This window comes from Adelges cooleyi, unplaced genomic scaffold (assembly GCF_023614345.1).
Source record: "Adelges cooleyi isolate 19-005CV unplaced genomic scaffold, UGA_ACOO_1.1 ACOO_flye_CR_arks_rails_tigmint_CR_PRNA_41, whole genome shotgun sequence".
Lineage (NCBI taxonomy): Eukaryota > Metazoa > Arthropoda > Insecta > Hemiptera > Adelgidae > Adelges > Adelges cooleyi.
In genome coordinates this window covers 747,449-766,728 of record NW_026096090.1, presented here as the reverse complement: position 1 = coordinate 766,728, position 19,280 = coordinate 747,449, and the positions used below count along the sequence as shown (strand labels likewise).

Below are 19,280 nucleotides of genomic sequence, written 5' to 3'. Positions count from 1 at the left end.
GTTTGATAACCTCATTCCAACAGTATTAATCACACTAGTGTCATATTTGTCTACATACCTATTCACGTATTTGATATTACTCGGGTACTGATTGCGTACGCGTTTTTTTACACGCTGTTAGATAGATGACTTTCATCTATCACAAAAATGTGATAATTTGCATTTTTTTTATGTTCACACGTTTCAGATGTAACTCTAGTAGGTACTGGTTATAATTATATTATATTATTATTATTTTGATTAATAGCAATTAAACTGTAAAATAATTTTTAAGTTTTGTTTGTTTTAAAAATTACTCAGACTTAGACAGAAACACAGGACTCATGGCACCAACATCAATCCAGTCAAGTACTATTATATGTAGATCACGCTTTGGCTGTATTTGAATCGACGTTTGAAAAACTTTAACACAAAAAGAAAATACTAAGTAAATTAATTGATATTTTAAAAAATGACAAATTAATATCGAGCTGGGTTAATGAAAATGCAAATAAGCGCGCATGACCACTATGTTTTTATACCTAATAGAAAAATGTTTAATACAAATTGTAAAAGTTTTAGTCATTCAAAACAATTTTTACTTACATCGCATCAATCCAAATTAGCTAAATAAAAAATTTTAAATCAAATTTAAAATATATACTCAAATTAACCGTTTAATTTATTATAACATTTTTTGGTAGCATTATGTGAATTCGTATTCGTGTGTTAAAATGTAAATATTGTGTTTGTATTTTAATTATCGTTACGATAAAATCGTTTAAATTGCAACCGCTTATATATTAGAATATAGATGTTTTATGCGATTTTTTTGTATTTTATATCTATATTCTAATATCAACGATAATACCAATAGCAATGAAATATTAATGCCATGACGTACGATACTATGTTGACTTGGTCAGAAAATCATTGGTTTTTAATCATCATTGAAATAAACTTGTATACCAACTAAAAATACAAATATTTAATAATAACATATTTTATAATTAGATTAGCTGTAAACAATTTCACAGCATCCTTTTTAAGAACGAGCCTAATTTCCGTTACACATAATCAAAATTACTGCGCAGTTGTTGTATACAAACTGTTTCTATTATTAAACTACTAAGTAATGATTAATGTTTTTATAATGACTTCATAGTGTAAGTACTTAAAGTATGACAAGAACTGTTAATTATTTTAAATAAAATACTAAATAGTATTAAAAAACCACCAATAGGTGTTTTCAAAATGACAAAAAAATGTTTCAATTATTATTTAATAACGCACACCTTAAAAGTATGTTAAAGCACTCTTAATAACTACTTAATTAGTGTAATCGAGCATCAAAACAACTAATTGCACATCAAATTTTAATTCGTATATTACACAGATCAACAATAAAAGAAAAAGACAGAGAGCATTTTGTATTGGGTGAAAAAACACGCGATAAACAATATTGAAATATATCAAGCAATGTTTAAAACTATTTCGAGCGAGATTCGATATCACTAATGTACAGCCGATAAATTTAAACAATTTTACAATGCTCAGTTGATGGATGAAATATAATTATATAAAACCAAATTTATTCAAATTAATTATTTAGAGTAAAATCATTAATAATTCAAATATAATAAGATTTGATTATAGGTTACTTAAATAATATACTATATATATTTACATATTATCTTTAGACAATAAAAACAAGTTATTAAAAAGCTATAGCCCAATATAATAAAGAGCATATCATGATGGTCTGATCGTGACTTTCATATTAACGTCAAGTCATCGTGATATAGACTCTATATAATTGATATCCTATTAATAATAATTGTTGTAATTTCTTTAAGTGTATATAATACATATTATGTAACAATAATGAACTCGGCGTCCATTTAATCAATATTAATCTAAATAGGAACTTTTAGAAGTACCAATATATATATCTTATAATAAATACTGATAATAAATGTTCAACAGCAGTATTAAAACTCAAACACGGTAGACGGTAGTATTTAAAAAATAGATAAATGTAATTGCGTTCCTTGCATACTCTAATTTAGTTCATGTACAAAACTAATAATATTTTATCAAAAGAAAAAATGTAATTAAAAATTACAAACGAACAAAGTAGGCTGAACACGACGATACGACGAAATGCATTAAGCTAAGGCCCAACTGAAAGCGATTCCGCAATTTTACAAGCCAGATGTCCACCAGCGATTTTGGTGGGGACACTTTAGCGTTTTTTTATGTCGCGCGTGTTCATTTCTACATTCATTTTCAAATGCATTTTAGGTCATTAACATCCAAGCTCTATTTGTATTTATTTTATTACTAGTATTAAAACATATAATTCATAATAACTAATTTAATAAACATAAATATATAACATTAAATAATTAAATTACCATCAATTTTATCAATTTTAAGGTTTTGTCCTATAACAGACCTACAACACCTCAGGACTTTGTTTCGATTTCTGTGGTCTGGGTGTCTCGGATTCCATATATGGTTCTTGTAGGTATACAGCAGCAGCAATTTGTTCTGACATAACCGACGATGATACCATTTTAACAGCGATTAATCGCCGAAAATCAAACAATTTTGTTTTTTCAGCGATTCTCGCGCGTGTAGCTAAAATCGCTAAATCGCCAACACGCTACACGCTATCGCAAAAACGCAAATCGCTCTCAGTGGGGCCTTAGCTTTAGGTATTTAAAAGACGTGTATTTAACATAACACTGAGTTTAGGGTTTCGACGACTCAAAGTAGAAATAAAACCATTATTCATTAGTATTAGTGTAAAATAACGAAAAATAAAAAAAATAAGAGCAATACAAATATAGAAGAGACAAACAAAACAAAAACAACTGAAATTAATAAAAAAGTTTTAGATTGACTATTTCGACTTTTTGACTCCTGACTATTCTGTTGAAATTAATAATAATAGGCGACCTTTATTTCCTCAGAAAGTACTCTTCGATCTGTTCAAAAGTTTTTCCATTCGATTCTGGTACAAACAACAACACAAAAACGGCCAATATCAGCGATACCAACCCGAAACCGACAAACGTGATGGCCACGCCAAGCGATGTTAATAAATACGGAAACGCGCGAAGTGTAAAGAACATGGACAGACAACCGTAAGACACTAATGAGCTGCTGCCGACGGCCCTGATAGATGTGGGGAGCAATTCGCTGGTCAGCGTCCAAGGGAACACGAGCACGCCAATCGAACTGCTCAGCACGAACACCATGACGCCGACTAACGGAACGGACAAGCCAGTCAACCCGATCTGATCTGAGCCGATCGGCGTCTGTTGCGAGCCAACCGTCAATGTCACCGTAGCCGACGACAGAGCCATGCCCAAACACGAAACCACCATGAGAGGTCTGCGACCGAAGTAAAACGACAACAACGACGTGACGATGCCGCCGACGAACCTGATGATACCCAACAGCGCCAGTGCTTCCAGTTCGTTGGCCGATCCGCCCGGCACGATCAACTGGAACACTGGCAGCGCGTACGATATGATCATGTACGCGCCGCTGCACTGTTGCAGGGTCAACAGAACGATCAATATGATCACTGGCTTGTAAGCGGCCTGGCTGGTCCGCAGTGTTCGGAAAAACGTCTGCTTAGACTTGTCTATTGCGTAGTTGTTTTCATCGGCGGTCATCTCGTTTAGGAGGTTCCATTCGGCATTGAATAACTATAAAAAACCAACAACATATCTCGGATATTGTAACTGTAATAACACTCCAATGGATTTTTTAGTCTTTACTCGATTGTTGTGAGGATAAATCTGTTTTATCGCCCTTTTCCCTTTGATCTCGTACTCCGGACCTTTGAACTTGAATATCCACGCCGGGCTTTCCGGCACGCATATCACTGTCAACGCCATAATAGCCACGGTAAACAAGGCAAACGTGCTGGTGATGGCTTTCCAGTCGAGGAAGTTGATTAACACGGTAGAAAGTAATACGCCGGTCGAGAAAAACACACTATTCAAAGACAACAGGAATGACTTGTACGTGGGATGAGCGATTTCCGACACGTATACTATAACCACTGTTGCCATACCTGCAACGTCAATATAAGCACCATAAAGCATAAAGGCTTTTGTCCGCGTATTGCATTGGTGTTGATAGTATTGTCTACAAGTCTTGCTTACCGCAACCAATACCCGCGCATATTCTGGACACATAAAACCAAACTATGTTGTCGAACGTCATGCCCACGGCAAGCAGCCAGGAAACTAAAAGCGGCAGACATGTGCAGAGACAAGCATTTTTCCGGCCAAATCTTTCCATGATTGGGCCAACTAGAATCGACCCCAGGGGCGTACACAAGGGCACAATGCTGGCTTTTAATAATACAAATAAACAACGTTAAAAAAATATGTAGGTAATAATTTTATTTAAAGTTTCCTCACATCAATATAATGTCTCAGATCACGTAATACAATTAAATAATAGTTTTGTATGTTATTGGTAATAGTGTAATATAAATTTGACAGACAAAAGTAATTTTTACTATATATTTTGTATTAAGTATTTATATGAACATGTACTTTTTCTTATTTAAGATTTAAAAATACATTGTATCCATACAGTCGAATATTACTAATATAGAAAAATCATTGTTATATGATGGTTTTATGTTATAAACTTAATTCATACAAACAAAATGATTGTACAATTCAATCCTTACTTAGCCACGAATACTGTGATTTGTTCATGTTCGGAAAGCTATGTAATATAACATTTGAGTATGCCATATTAACACCAGATTGGAGGATCAACAAGAATACTACAACACTAGCTAATACCTTAAAAGTATACGAACAATTATTATTGAAAATGTATACATTTTATTTTGATAATTGTGACTGACCTGGGGATATAAATCGTTCCATGATAATTGTAAAATTTCTGTCTGATGTATGTCTTCTTTAATGAAGTATTGTTCATCACACCTATTAAAATCGTTCAACGTAATTTAACCGCAAAATAGAATAATGAATTGACTTGAAAAATTTAATAAGATAGAATTACGATACATAAATATATATCTAAATGAACACCCACTTATTATAAACTATATAGACTATATAAACTATATTATATGTATTCGAATTTATGTCATTTTTATCTTACTTTTCATCGTTGTCCAAATAATTTGATAAATTTATATCACTATATTCATGTATAGTACTTGAATTTCCTACAATGAAATAGTAAATTATATTAAAACTATTTTATACATCTGAATATTTGACAAAAAAAAAATGAAACAATGTAGAATTTAGAATAAATTACACACATGTAATTTTACGAACCATATTTATCTCTCTTGGCGATAGTATTCTCGGAAATACTCTTGTGTCCTTTATCCATTTGATATCGATTACCTCAAGAATGATATTACATACAAGAAGATTCTAAGAAGAAATATCTCGAAAAAATACCCTGTAAAACAACCATAATAAAAATAAAGAAATGTTGTATAATCGTTAAAAAAATACAACAAAAAATACAACAAAAAAAGTACAACCGAACTTAAATTGGGATCATGTTAATAAAACGACATTTGTAGTCAAATTTGGTTGATATTGGAAATATTTGGAAGAGTCACAATACCATTACAGAATAACTACATATTACGAATGTTTTGTTAACTTAGATTTTTTACTGTTGTAGTAACAATAAGTATTAATAGGTAATTAATTAATCAATGTGTTGTACTGTAATACAATTTTAAAAAAACTTAAGCTGTTACAAACTTTAAAAAAACACACATATTGTAAAACCAATACTTACACTCTACAGCAAAGAAAGTATTACTTTTGTGTCGAAGCTAAAACAATAAAATTATTAAGTGCAAAGTCAAAAGTATTAAAGACAACATACTGTAAGTATTCAAAAAATTATTTTATTTTATTTCAATTTTAACGAAATCTATAAAACTATGTCGTAAAAATAAAAAAAGATCGCATTATGTGGTTAGATGTCACAGAAGACTGAGCTGGTACGTTATTCCTATTATTATATAATGCATAGGTTTTTTTTAATAATTAAAGGAATGCGTCATCTCGAGGTTATCAAAATGTAACCCCGTTTTAATTATTAATTAAATTAATAACGAAATTATTTATTGTCTTTTTCAAATAGGATTTTACTTAAATTGCAGTAGGTATCTAGTAAAAGCGTCACCAGCGTTGACTAATTTCAGCGGAGGGAAGCATGTAATCGCCGCCTCCTCTCTCGTTCATTTCATTCCAGATTGCTATTACTATATCTGGTACGGAATCATTAAAAGAATAATATTTAAATAATTATGTGTGTTATTTGTTCTTATATTTATATATATATATATATATTTTTATAAAAGGGCCGATCGGGTCAAACATTTGATTGCTGTAATTTGACTACTGGCGATCGACTACAAATAGCTACCCAACTCTTAGACCATTTATATAATAGTAATTTATTAGTTATAGCGGCTACCATATCTAACTAAGTTCAATCCCAACTAGCCAAATTCTAATAGGGTAATGATAATTCGTAATTATTCTATGCAGACGTTGAATTTAAACGAAATGATTACAATAATTGTTATGTATACCGTACTTACATAGTTACATGGTAAAAAAAAATATCGTAATCCAAGAAATTGACAATTATAGAATTATCTTATTGTCATTACTTCTCTATCTGGAACCTGGGCGTTTTCTGCAGTCAGTCCAGGTAAGTGCGGAAATAAATGAACACGATGCGCAGACGACCGAATGAAAATAATAGAATTGCAAAACACAAAAATGAAACATGTTAAATTTTACTAATAATTTAAAATATGTAGTGTTTTGTGTAACCTCTTAGTTCATTGTTACGCGTGCATCCGTTTCCCCCATTGTCTTGCACGTGATACATGCTAATGATGATTTTTGCTACTTAAACTTAATTTGTATGCGAAAATATATAATATGACCGTTACAAGATAAACGCGCACATAAGAAAGTAATCGTTTCATTAAATTTTTTTTACATTGACTATAACATGGTACGTTGAAAAACGGACAACCAAAATTCATTAAACATTTTTTGGTTATCTGTTTTTTGAAAGCCATTAAATTGTCTTTTTCGTAATCCAATGCTACTTTAACATTCGACTATATTAAATATAATCGTTCATCGTTTATATAGTACTTAATCGATTATAATAATTTTTGTTAAATTAATAGCTAGATTTACAATTTATGTCCATAAAAAAAACCAGCGCAGTGAGGTCGAGGCATAGTGAGGTTGGGAAAGGCTACAGAATTATTTCAACTGAAGTCTGAAAGTGATAAGATAATTTTAAAATAAACGTTTCAATGCAAAACTTCAGATAGTCCAAACTATTAAATAGAAATAATTGTATGGACAATATAAATGTGTTTATAATCATATTGATTGACTTATTGGAGATTTTTCAAAAAAAAGATATTATGTGTCACAAAAATTTATAATTTTGGAAAAAAACTTACAGGAATTTATAAACAAAATCCTAGAAAATTAGGAGGAAAACGTAGCTTACATCAAAGGATAACCTTATGTTACCTGACGACAAAGGTAATCGGCAATGATATAAAATATCAAAAAAAAATCACAAAAAGTAAACATCATTAGATAACAATATTCAAATTCATAAGAAGAAATTTAACTGGACATTTTTGGGAAATTTGTACCTATATATTATTGGGTGACACTAGACCTATTTTCAGTATAATTTTCAAGCTTCCAGTCCTAAAACTATACTTAAAGTAATAATTCGACTGTTTATATTGTCAATGATATAATGTTTGGTGGTTTTAAATTGAATAATACGTACATTTTCATTTTAAAATCTACATACCTATCATACATGAATGAATTGGTTTATCGGTTTAAGAGATATGAAATAGAAATAATCATAAAATACTTCATTGTAAAAATAATATCATCTCAGAATCGCATCGAAGTACTCAAGTAACAAATTATACCTAATAATGTTAGATCATAATACGAGAATGTTGTATACCTGCATGCATCGTGAATTAAGAATTTGAATAGACGCGCAACAAGTTATCAGTACGCCAAAGACGTTCTAAGTACCCGACGTTTGTGACCTCATTGATTGTAAATCATATCAAAATTGTTCACTATGACGTTCGGTAGTGATTACATCATCAACTGGGGCATACCATTCTTAACCATTTTACATACCTACCTATTTTATTATAATATAATCCGGTCGAATGCACTAGAGAGTAGAGGCATCAAATACATCCAAGCTATACTCCAGAGTCCAGTCGTTTTTGATCAAAACATATTTTTCGGACATATTTCGACTCGTTGAAGACATCAAATTATCGGTAAATTTAATAAATTTTATTCGAGTATTAAGAAGTACGGAAACACTTTAACGTGTAAATATTTAACTAATTAAAACTAAAGTAAACCTAATTGTTGTTAATTGATAATAAGTACTTAGGTACTATTATATTATATAATATATTATATTAACAAACACACGAATTAAAAAGTAGTTAAATTTGTTACCAACGCAGTTTACTTTCTAATATCTTACAACTAAATCGTAAATTCGTGTATTGTCTACAAATTAAAATCGATTTCAATAAAACTAAATATTGTTAATGTTATAAGTACTTATATTTTTTACATTAAATATAATACTAAAACTAATACCTGCTGTTGGCTATCATCTGTGTTTGTAGCAATGGCTGAAAGCAGAGGACAAAGTACCAAAAAACCAACTGATTCTCAAAGAAAATTACAAGAATCACAATCGCAAGTAGATGAGGTTAGTAACATAAGATAAAATTATTCTTTAAAAGTGTTTGGTAATAAACAAAAATAAAATTCAAGGTCGTCGGAATTATGCGAGTGAATGTTGAAAAAGTGTTGGAACGTGATCAGAAACTTTCAGAGTTGGACAACAGAGCTGGTAATAATATATTATTTTCATTTTTTAAGATAATAATTGTTTAATTTTAATTGATGTTGCTAATATTAAAATAAATTTACTTTATGTTTCCAACATAACTATTCAAATATAGTTAAAGTAACCTATGATAAAAAATGTATGTCTTTATAAGTCTAATATTTATTGAAAAACTATACTACCCTACTTCAGATTATTCTTTGGGTTATTCTGTAGTTTAAAAACAATTTAAATGTAAAAACTAAGGTTATATGATGTTAAATAAAACATTTTAATTTAAATTAGGTGCTAAAAATTAATTTCATATTTATTATTGGTGGTCAAATAATTTTTAGAACATCAAAATTATACAATAGATGACCGTGACTATAAACTGGATGTCTAATAATAACTACTAAACCAAATTGGTTTATTTTGCTACAATATTCATTATCGTTATAACTGATAATAGATAATATTGAGATTTATTTCAAATTTTTTTCTTAACTACAAAATAATATTTATGGTTTTGTCTTTAGATCATAATTTTTATCAATACATTTTTTCTTTTTTTATTATGTGCTATATTTCGTTTATATCTTTAATAACTAATATAGTTGACGTTGTTTTTGCTTGCAAAAAAAAAATAGGATTATTAAGGTGAGTGTAAAATCTGAGTTTTATTTGTGATTGATAATGTTTTAGTGTATTAAATACCTATTTTAGAATTTCTTCTTCTATAACTTTTTAATTTATACATTTTTTTTTGTAGTAATATTATAAAAAAATTGTAGCTTAATACTTGAATAAATTATTTTTTTAGTTTTATTTAAAAAAAATACTGATTTATATTTTCTCAAGTATATTAGCTGTGAAAAATTTAATAGATAATCGCTTACTAAAAGTATTCAGTGTTTTTGTTTTTTAAAAATTGTATCACACTACTTATTTTGTTAAATAGTAATAGTAATTATATTTATTCCTGTTTTACGTCTTATTTATTCTACCGTATTATATCAAAAAATTTCTATTAATTCATTGTGTTTTCCTGTTGGGATTGTCGTTGATTACTATCTATATTTGTTTTATGGCTTCTTTTTATATTTAATAAATATTATGCATTTTATTTTTAACGACAATACTATTTTCAGATGTTCTGCAACAAGGTGCATCACAGTTTGAACAACATGCAACCAAGTTAAAAAGGAAGATGTGGTGGAAGAATTTGAAGGTCTGTAATTTTTCTTAACTATATCTATTTTAAAAATAAAATGTATAACAAATATTTATGCTGACTAATATTAATTTTTTGAATTTCTAGATGATGATTCTTTTAGGAACGATCGTGGCAGTCCTTCTTATTCTCATAGTTTGTGAGTTTTTTTAAATATTTTTTATTTTATATTATAACATTCCTGTCGTCATTATTTTTTATAACTGTGTTGAATTGTATTGACAAAGTATCTTCTTAATTGGGTGGTTTTAAGCTACTGGATTTTTCATATAGATCCAGAGAGTTTGTTATAAATCTTTTTTAACTTGAGTGTGACAACTTGTAATTGAGCAATTTGAATTTAAATTTAAATTAGAATTCCTTTGTTTTTATTAATCAAATTTTCTAAAAATCACTAAAAAGGTTGTGTAGCAAACATCTTTTGGAACTGTGAATGGAATCCTACACATTATTTTGTTTTTTGTCAACTACTAATAACTACATCATAAATGTTCCAAATTTCTGGTAAAAATAGTGACATGTCGTTTTCTACAAGCTGACCGTCCTCTGGGAAATACCTACACTACTTGTACTTAATTTGCTAATACTATAAATACTTTCTCCGCTGTGTCTATTAATTTGTTGAATGTTTCTCGAATATCTTACAACTTTTTTTACAGTACAAAAAGTCAACTCATAATGAATTTTTGAATGTTAGACAGATTTTGGTTAATTTTCATTAGGTACTCTTCTCTTATGACTGTTGGCGATATTCTACCAGAGAGGAATAGCCCTTAGGAAAGTAAACCCCCACAAATTTTTGACTTTTCATTAATACATGTGCTAAATTTATTAGTTGCTCATAAATGACGTATGAATATGTATGCTTAATTTTGTTCGTTGTTAATTAACATACTAAAGGAAATATATTTCCATAAATAAACTATAAATGGTAAATAATTGCATAAATTGGCAAGGGACTGTTTGATAGTATCATCGTCAACAGAGAATCAATGTTAAAATAATATAATATTCTCGCTTGTACAAAAAATAAGAGTTCTACGAGAATTTTTTTGTTTATTACAATAAATATATAATTAAATAAAGCTATGTCTTAAATATTTAATGTGAAAATTATAAAATTTTATTACTAAAGAACAAATAACATCACACCACACTGTAATTTCCCATATTAGTTTTTATTTTTAAATTTTTTTATTTTGTTTAATTTATCCTATTTTACAGCTTCTTATGGTGCTAAATATTATGAAGTATAACATAGTAAGCATTTGTCTCTATTGCATTATTGCGTATTAGAATTGTTTATTTTTGCATTAAAGTTTAAAAAAATGAATAAACTGTTATCTATAAAATATTTACCGATAGTAAAAAATGTATTGTAATTTAGTCAAAAATAACTCATGAGGAAGTTTTGATAATAGTTTAATATCATTAAAATATATAAAAAAATTAGTAAATGTAAAGAAATTATAATTTAATGTATTTTTGTGTTTCAGGGTCATTATTTTCTACCTAATTTTATTTCATCCCTAAACATTGGAAAATAAGACAATTTTCTGCAACTAAAATACATTACTAAAATACTTTGCAAGAAAAATAATTAATTATTCTTTCTTCTATTAGATTTATATGTTTCTTATTGTGATAATAAATATTGTTTAAAGCATTTTTAATTGATCATCTAAAACTAGTTTTTGTCGGTTTTTTTAAAAAGTTGTTTATTAAAATCAAATCCATAACATGATAATTTTGTTTAACTAAACATTATTATGGTTTATACAACTTCATATTGTTTAAAATTGTACAATTAATTCATAACCATTCATATATTTATACATTTTATATTATATTTTGTTTGTATTACTTAAGTGAACATTGTGGATTGGCTATGGTTACGCATTATTAGCATTATTCTTATTATTATTATTACTATAGTAAATTTCAAATTTATCTAATGTAATCCTTTAATTAATTAACTATATATATATTTATATAAACAATATTCAATTTTATTATACATTATTTTTTGTTTATTACTAATTATAAACATAAACGCATTTTCATGTATTTTTTAGCAATAAAGATATTTAATTTTCGTATTTTTAGATGTAGGAAATATAATATATGAAAATGAATAGTGAATTTAGCATTTATAAGTAATAAATATTATAATATAGTGAGTGATTAAAACTACAAAAAAAAATCCTTTATTGCTATTTAACAAATAGGTATAATTTCATGCTAATTATTTTTTTTCAGTTTGAATTTGATCCAACTTTAAAGATATACGTCTTGCTAAATATTCTTTTTCTAAATGATACCTTTTGATAATTTCGTTTTGCTGCCTCTCGACAACTATAGTTCCCCCTTTTCGTTGTAATTACTTAATATTAATTATAATAAAATTGGAGCCTTTTTATACTATCATTCCCGCCCTAGAGCACTTGATACTCCTCCTTTCTTTAACATGGCGCCATTGTTAAAAAAAATGATGTTACACACATAAATGCGATAGCTTCCAATCCTCTATCTTTCATATTAGCTATAATTAAAATAGTTAAAGAATTATAACACTTAATAGGTCGACCTGGTAAACTTCTAGTCTCCAGAAAACTATATAGCATACAAAAACTGTTTGCAAGTTGAAATTGATAATTATGCTAAACCAATATTGCTCAATTATATGTATGAACGCAAGCTAAATTGTAGAGAGGGCATTTCAGATTTCAATTTAGGTTATTGTTGTGTTTTTAAACCTCAAGTGGTGAATTAGTCTCTGCAATCTGCATGATCGACGACGTTCTAAACTTGCATGGTACTTACTTTTCGCACGGGTGACATAAATTATATTATCTTATCTTGAATAACCTACAAGCGAATTGGCGTTTTGTTGCACAAAAATTGATTGGCCCAACACAGTTTATGGAACCAATAAACTAATACACCTAGCATACGTCTACGAGATCGAATGTATTTAGACGAACTGCGTACACCTGTCCAAAAATAATAATTTAAACCGAAACGGCGTTTACAGGGTTATTGTAATTTGAGAATTTTTCTAATAATTTTTTCAGAAAGCTTAGAAAATTTTCCATAAAACGTGTAAATTTCAAATTGGGATCTCCGTAAAAACAAAAAAAAGGGGGTAAAAATTCGTAGAAAAGTAAAAAAAACGAGCTCAGTATTCAAAATAGTTGAAATAACTATATGTGCAAAATAAGATATTTTTTCGATTTTTCTATGTATTTTTACTTATTTTTTTCTTTTTCTAAACATTTTTATGGCGATCCCAATTTTAAATTTACACTTTCTATGTAAAATGTCCTCAGCTTTTAAAAAAAATATATTAGAAAAATTCCCAAATGTTGGGCAACGCAAAAAAAGAACTTTTTAGATTATAAACTCAATTTGAATGACTTTCTGTTAGGCGAAAAAAAAAATCAATATTTTTTTTAGAAAGAACATTATAATGCCCGGGAAATGTATAAGAATTTTATAATGATAATTAGGGTATGCAGTGATTTTAGCACCCCTTTTTTAGTACCAATTAATAAAAATAACTATACAGCCCATAGCCATAAAATTGTTGATTATGATTTCTTTTTTTGACTCACTTCAACAGTTAAAAATTTAAGTCAATAATTTGTTATTGTTCATTTTTAGTTTTTGTTTTAATGCCACTGTATTTATGTTATGTCTTGTTATCTGTATCTATACATTATTTAAATGTACATCTATAAACTTTACCCTTTGGGTGTCAATAAATAAATAAATAAAATTAATTGATTCATTTTACATAAAAAAACTGGTTTTTAGAATTTTTTTTTTTTTATGACCGAAGATACTATAAAAAACGATAAAAACGAGGTGTCAAGATAAAAACTCAAAAGACTTTGCCCCACCCTTGATTTTTATGGGCTGGTCAAATTTTCGATACTTAAGGCTGTTAATAATCTGTTTTTTTATGCAACTACCTACCTTTACTAATAATGAACCGTTTGAACTGACTACCAAGTATAATAGGTATGAAGGTTTATAATGTTTGTGTTATTACTGTTTTGTGTCTAAGTGTTTTGGAAAAACAATTTATGTTTGTAAATGAACAGTGGGCCGATAAAAATTTTACCCCACCCTAAGAAAAATTGAAATGTCGCCCCTGGTAGACGTTCGTTCATATATTTTGGGATTTGATCCATATATTATAATAATAGGTGTACAACAATATCGTTAAAGATTATTAAATATATTAGACCATTCATTTTTTAAATAAAGTTCGGTAAGACAATAAGTTAACTATGAGCATTGCGCTAAGCACTTTGGTTTCAAAACCGACTTGATGTTCAAGGCATGTAAAAGTATATCGTATGATGTAGATTGATGTGATTCATTATTAGCTTGTACAGCAAAACGTATGCATGTGCCTAACGCATAAATATGGTTGTATAGCATTTTTTTTTTCAAAGTAGAAACAAATTATTTCATGTCTTTACAATGTTGTTCGTCATATAATGATCGACGATATACATATTATATTTTCTTGAGAGAGTAAAATATTCTACACAAATATACGTATTTATTTTAATATATTATTTTGGTTATCTTTTTTTTTTATTACAAGTGTAAAACTTCAAGTACTCGTATATTTGATTATATAAAACTAAAAAAATAATAAGAATATTGTATTTTAATCATCAGTGCCGCGTGTGTTTGTTTGTGTTATGTGCAAGAATTGTGAATTTACACAGCTACATACATATAAACGCTGTTCGCTGATTGTTTAGATCCCCTAACGGTAAAATGGCCGAGCGGTTCACAGCTTACCCATCAGTTATGTGGTTATTGTCGTAAAGAGTTGTTGTGAGTGATCTCCCCGTAAGAAGTAACAGCCGCGTTTTTTTTTTTAAATTTGCGAAGCCTGTTTGCTATTTCGTTTTTGATTTTAAATATTTTAAACAGACTGCAAATCCATGTATGATTTTATTTTAAACACCTACCCTATATATTTATAATTTATTTTATAATTGATTTCGAATAATATAACATACTATGGATGTCGAAAATGGAAGGATTCCTGTGGACTTACACGAATATCACCATACGCTGGTAAGTTTAAATAGTATATTATAATTTTTTAACATTTTACCGTTAATACACAGAGACGACTAATAAATAATAACAAAATAAATGTTTGTCCCGACCGTACACTAGGATATCATTTCACGCATAATTCATAATTATTCAACAGTAACATTTCATTACTTGAAACAAATATTAAACTTTAATTTTAGATCAGTGGGTAATCACTATTATCAATTATACAGTCAGTCATTTGGCATTGCAATAAAAATAAATACTTGGCTGATTTAAAACATTTTAATGGTCATTTGGGGTAAAGTAATTTATTTTAAGAAATGATTTCTCCATTTCGGCGGCGTGTAATTTTTGCATCCAAAACTAATACATTTATCAAGGAAATCGTACTTTATTTCGCTTTTCTCATAAAATGTATTGGAATATCTTATTTTTCATTCAAATTAATAATATTATTCATACAGAAACTGTTATTATTAATTGTCGTAAACCGGTATAGTTTATCGCGATAACCTATATAATTCATGTATCATGCGTTAATCGCAAAACAAATACATCGTTGAAAGAAAAATCCACTTCAAATATTATAATATAACTACTAAAAAGAAAATCCAATCGTTTATATATTTTACCGTAGTATATATTTTTCCAGTAAACATCATAGCTCAAGGTTCAGTAAAAAACTATGATAAACACTAAATCAGCTATTTTTTTTCCTATGGCTGCAATAATGCAAAAACTACTATTTAACAAAATGTTTGCTATCGAAATAACCTAGAGTAATAAATATGGCCTATCAACTTTCGGATACTAGACGGGCGACAGCAGACGTTGTGTAGCACTACGCCATACACATTAGATATGTAGCTGAAGTTAGAGATATTTGTTAATTACCACTGATAAGCTAGTTTCATTTATGCAACTCTAAACGTCATGAGTTTTTTATGCTTTATATTAATAGTAATATTTTTATTATCCAATATATATGTAGTTCATAGTCAACAAGTATATAAAATTTGTACAGGTACACATAAATAAGGTAAAAAAAAAAATATATATATAAATAATATGCGTAATAACGAACATGCCTAAGCCCTAAGGGGTCGAAATACAAATAAAATGTTGTAAATAACAAGAAAAGAAAATGCGAAGTACAATAATTTGTCAGTGATTAAAGTGGATTATCAGATTTGAGTGACGCCAGAAATTAGTTTTTATTACACATACCTGTTAAGACGTAAAACAATATGTAATATTTGCCATTAACCGTTTATTGTCTATGTTATCTATTACCTATAACGCAGTCAGGATGTATTAAATTGCTATGTGCCAAAATAAGAAAACCGAAAGCTTTTACGTTTTCGTCAAGTGACTTGAGAATTTTGTAATCTATAATAATAGCATATTTCAAATTTGTACATTCTAATTTTAGTCCGAAAAGGCCAATGAAAAATGTTGTAAAAAGTGTAATACCTAATTGTATACATTTAAACCCCAATTTATTGTGTCAACATTTAACCTTATTAAAAATAGAAATTTCATAAAGCGCATTTGCCAAAAGCGAGTTTATCCTCTTAGACCCAAGGTACAGAAATCAATACAGTAGCCAAGACAGAATATAAATTCTAACAAATTATATTTATCAAACATAAGTAAAATTATAGGTGCTTCGTCGAAGATAAAATTCGTTTTAAGTTGTAAATTATTTGTAAATTGTATATTACATTTTTTTACCATTTAAATGTGGTAAATATTGTTTAAGCACATTAATTCATAAAAAACTAGTATTAAGTAACAGTTTTACAAACTAACAAACATCTCAACACGCCGTTGTACTTTTAGACAGGTAACAGCAATAGAAACCTGTTTTTTATTCTATAGCAAGTAGTATTTTTCAATAAACTTAATACTTAAATAATCAATAAAAATAATTCGTTAATGCGCTGCTCAATAAACTTTCTCTATAGATTGTATTTCTACATTAGCCCGTGTTTAACTGTTTAGTAGAACCTACAAAATGTATTATTAGTTATTACCATTTACCACTAACCACACATAACTTTCCTGACAAATAGTAATTTATTTGATAGGTTTGTGCAAATAAAGAAAAAAATATATATTCAGTACTTTAAACACTAATCAACTATGAAGTTAAATTTTGAAACTATTAAATTCCAGTAAGTACCTATCGGTTGTCAATCTGGTTATAATCATCGAAGGATCAATTTAAATAGCATTCCACTTTTTTAGCATAGAACATGCTTTAGCATTGGCCTTCCATCTCGAAAACGATACAAAATAATGACACGAAATAATGTCACGAATGTAGCGCGTCTACTTTAAACGTATAAAAACATATAAGATACCATCGAAATAATAAGGAGTCATCATTGTCATGCAAACGTTTTGGCCAGAACATATAGTTAAGACTATACTACCGTCATAAACCGCAAGAAGATTGTAGATCAGAAATAATCACTATTCAGGAGCAGGCAGGCTAAAGCATGTTCCATGTTTCATAATTTTAGCCGTTAGGCTTAAAGTAGACTGTAACTTTTTTACTAGATCATAAGTATAAAAAATAGTTTAAAATTATTATCATGACTAATATATCGGCTATGGGTATTATTGATAGCGTGTTACCTATCGAAAACGGGTTATTTTTTTGGAAATATCAAGAAATTAAATTTGATTATGTTCTGGCTTTGACCACCTAAGTACCTAGTAACTAAATTTAAAAACATTTTAAACATACATTTTTAAAACCTCATACAGGATTCACCAGCATCAAATTGTTCTACCAATTATAATTAACAAACAACTAGGTAACCAAATAAAAAGCTCTAAAATACAGTTTTCAGGTTATGTATGATTTTATGACACTGTTATCAAATATACCTTTGTTTGTTCTTAATCTTTAAACGTCCCACCCCACTCTCCTTCTAACGTAATTGAGCATTCAGGGTAGGTATATCATTTTTAAGATGTAGTAGCATAAATTCTGAAATTAAAAGAATATATATTTTTATCTATTAATAATTATATTGAGTTAGCAAGTCATTAGACGTTTAAATATTTTTTATAAATATTAAACATTATTCCGTAATCTTTTGTAATTTACATTGTTTTAAGATTATTTCAAATTTTGTTTTTGGTATATTAAAAACTAGAAAATGTTATTTTTAGGTCTGAAATGTCTAGTCGCAAAATTAACTAAACCATAAACACGAGTTACAATTGTTCGGTCATATAAATCTTTATATTTTGACTGTTCATCACATAATATATATTATATGGATACAATTACATATATAACAATAAGTATTCACACTCATACTAGTCAAATTTTAAATTTTTGCTTGTATTTCTTGTTATATGTAGGTTAAATATATGTATGTATATATACAGCAAAAATAAATGTTTACTTAAAGGATAGCTTATAATTATTATTATGATAAATATGATAGTTCATTGTGAAAAATGTTGAACTCATGCACCTCACATGAAGATACATAAAGTATATAGTCATGCATTATTATAGTGTACCTAACATTGCTATATGTATATATGTGTGTATACAGGTATACTATTATACACTATAGGCCGCCACATAACAGTATAATTTTTTCATGTATAAGATTAAAAATGCATAGTAATTTAATAACAAAAGGTACATATATTAGCTAACTTGGTTGGCATTAGCTAAAGTATCAGATAGACGAACAAATTATTATATTGTAAACCACTACTTCATTTCGTATGATGAATGCACAATCGTATACACAGTAGTTCGTTATTTTCTTTAAACTAGAATTAACTACAAAACCCTTTTTAATTGCAACCGAAAATGCTTTTGTTTAAAAATGTTTGTTACTTATTATTATGCTTATTGTTATCTGTACCATAATGCCGAGAGATTTTTCTTAATGGGCAAGACAAGGACAGTGACAGTCTGTAGCATTATGTGTGAAATTTAAATTGATATTCATGTGTTCGACAGTTT

General features: G+C 28.2%; 3 protein-coding genes and 1 long non-coding RNA gene across 8 annotated transcripts in view; 3 read left to right on the top strand and 1 right to left on the bottom strand.

Annotated features, from left to right (window-relative positions):
• Positions 1-19: 19 nt before the first annotated feature.
• LOC126841856 (uncharacterized) lies at positions 20-4,601 on the top strand. The gene is made up of 3 exons (XR_007686245.1): positions 20-202; positions 301-427; positions 2,958-4,601. It is a non-coding gene; the product is annotated as an uncharacterized LOC126841856 (long non-coding RNA).
• The window catches only part of LOC126841852 (facilitated trehalose transporter Tret1-like), a 26,696-nt gene continuing 8,798 nt past the window's right edge, over positions 1,383-19,280 (bottom strand). The window contains exons 1-8 of one of the 3 annotated variants that reach the window (XM_050578591.1): positions 8,718-8,845; positions 5,331-5,460; positions 5,149-5,215; positions 4,886-4,967; positions 4,703-4,820; positions 4,164-4,355; positions 3,774-4,072; positions 1,383-3,701 (exon numbers count right to left, since the gene is read on the bottom strand). In XM_050578591.1, coding sequence (XP_050434548.1) covers positions 2,946-3,701; positions 3,774-4,072; positions 4,164-4,355; positions 4,703-4,820; positions 4,886-4,967; positions 5,149-5,215; positions 5,331-5,388 — 1,572 coding nt within the window. In that variant the 5' untranslated portion in view covers positions 5,389-5,460; positions 8,718-8,845 and the 3' untranslated portion in view covers positions 1,383-2,945. Of the gene's footprint in view, positions 3,702-3,773; positions 4,073-4,163; positions 4,356-4,702; positions 4,821-4,885; positions 4,968-5,148; positions 5,216-5,330; positions 5,461-5,811; positions 6,027-8,717; positions 8,846-19,280 lie in introns of those variants that run through there. The other 2 variants (XM_050578590.1, XM_050578592.1) reach the window with 2 other exon arrangements.
• On the top strand, positions 8,216-12,087 carry LOC126841855 (synaptobrevin-1-like). 2 transcript variants are annotated; one of them, XM_050578594.1, is made up of 7 exons: positions 8,216-8,383; positions 8,747-8,832; positions 8,898-8,976; positions 10,104-10,183; positions 10,274-10,325; positions 11,411-11,446; positions 11,683-12,087. In XM_050578594.1, the coding sequence occupies exons 2-6, from the start codon at positions 8,749-8,751 to the stop codon at positions 11,440-11,442; spliced, it is 327 nt and encodes a 108-aa protein (XP_050434551.1). In that variant the 5' UTR covers positions 8,216-8,383; positions 8,747-8,748; the 3' UTR covers positions 11,443-11,446; positions 11,683-12,087. The 2 variants fall into 2 exon arrangements, with proteins under 2 accessions (XP_050434551.1, XP_050434552.1); XM_050578595.1 differs by lacking the exon at positions 11,411-11,446 and having other exon boundaries at positions 8,221-8,383; positions 11,683-12,074.
• Positions 15,036-19,280, top strand: part of LOC126841849 (chloride channel protein 2) — a 23,589-nt gene continuing 19,344 nt past the window's right edge. Inside the window, exon 1 of one of the 2 annotated variants that reach the window (XM_050578582.1) lies at positions 15,036-15,289. In XM_050578582.1, the coding sequence (XP_050434539.1) occupies positions 15,233-15,289 (57 nt within the window). In that variant the 5' untranslated portion in view covers positions 15,036-15,232. The remainder of the gene's footprint in view (positions 15,290-19,280) is intronic. The other variant, XM_050578581.1, reaches the window with a different exon arrangement.

Coding starts and splice junctions, on each gene's coding strand:
- LOC126841855 (XM_050578594.1), top strand. CDS start 8,749: ATGGCTGAAAGCAGAGGACAAAGTACCAAAAAACCAACTGATTCTCAA. Junction 8,833..8,897: donor CACAATCGCAAGTAGATGAG/GTTAGTAACATA, acceptor ATAAAATTCAAG/GTCGTCGGAATTATGCGAGT. Junction 10,326..11,410: donor CCTTCTTATTCTCATAGTTT/GTGAGTTTTTTT, acceptor CCTATTTTACAG/CTTCTTATGGTGCTAAATAT.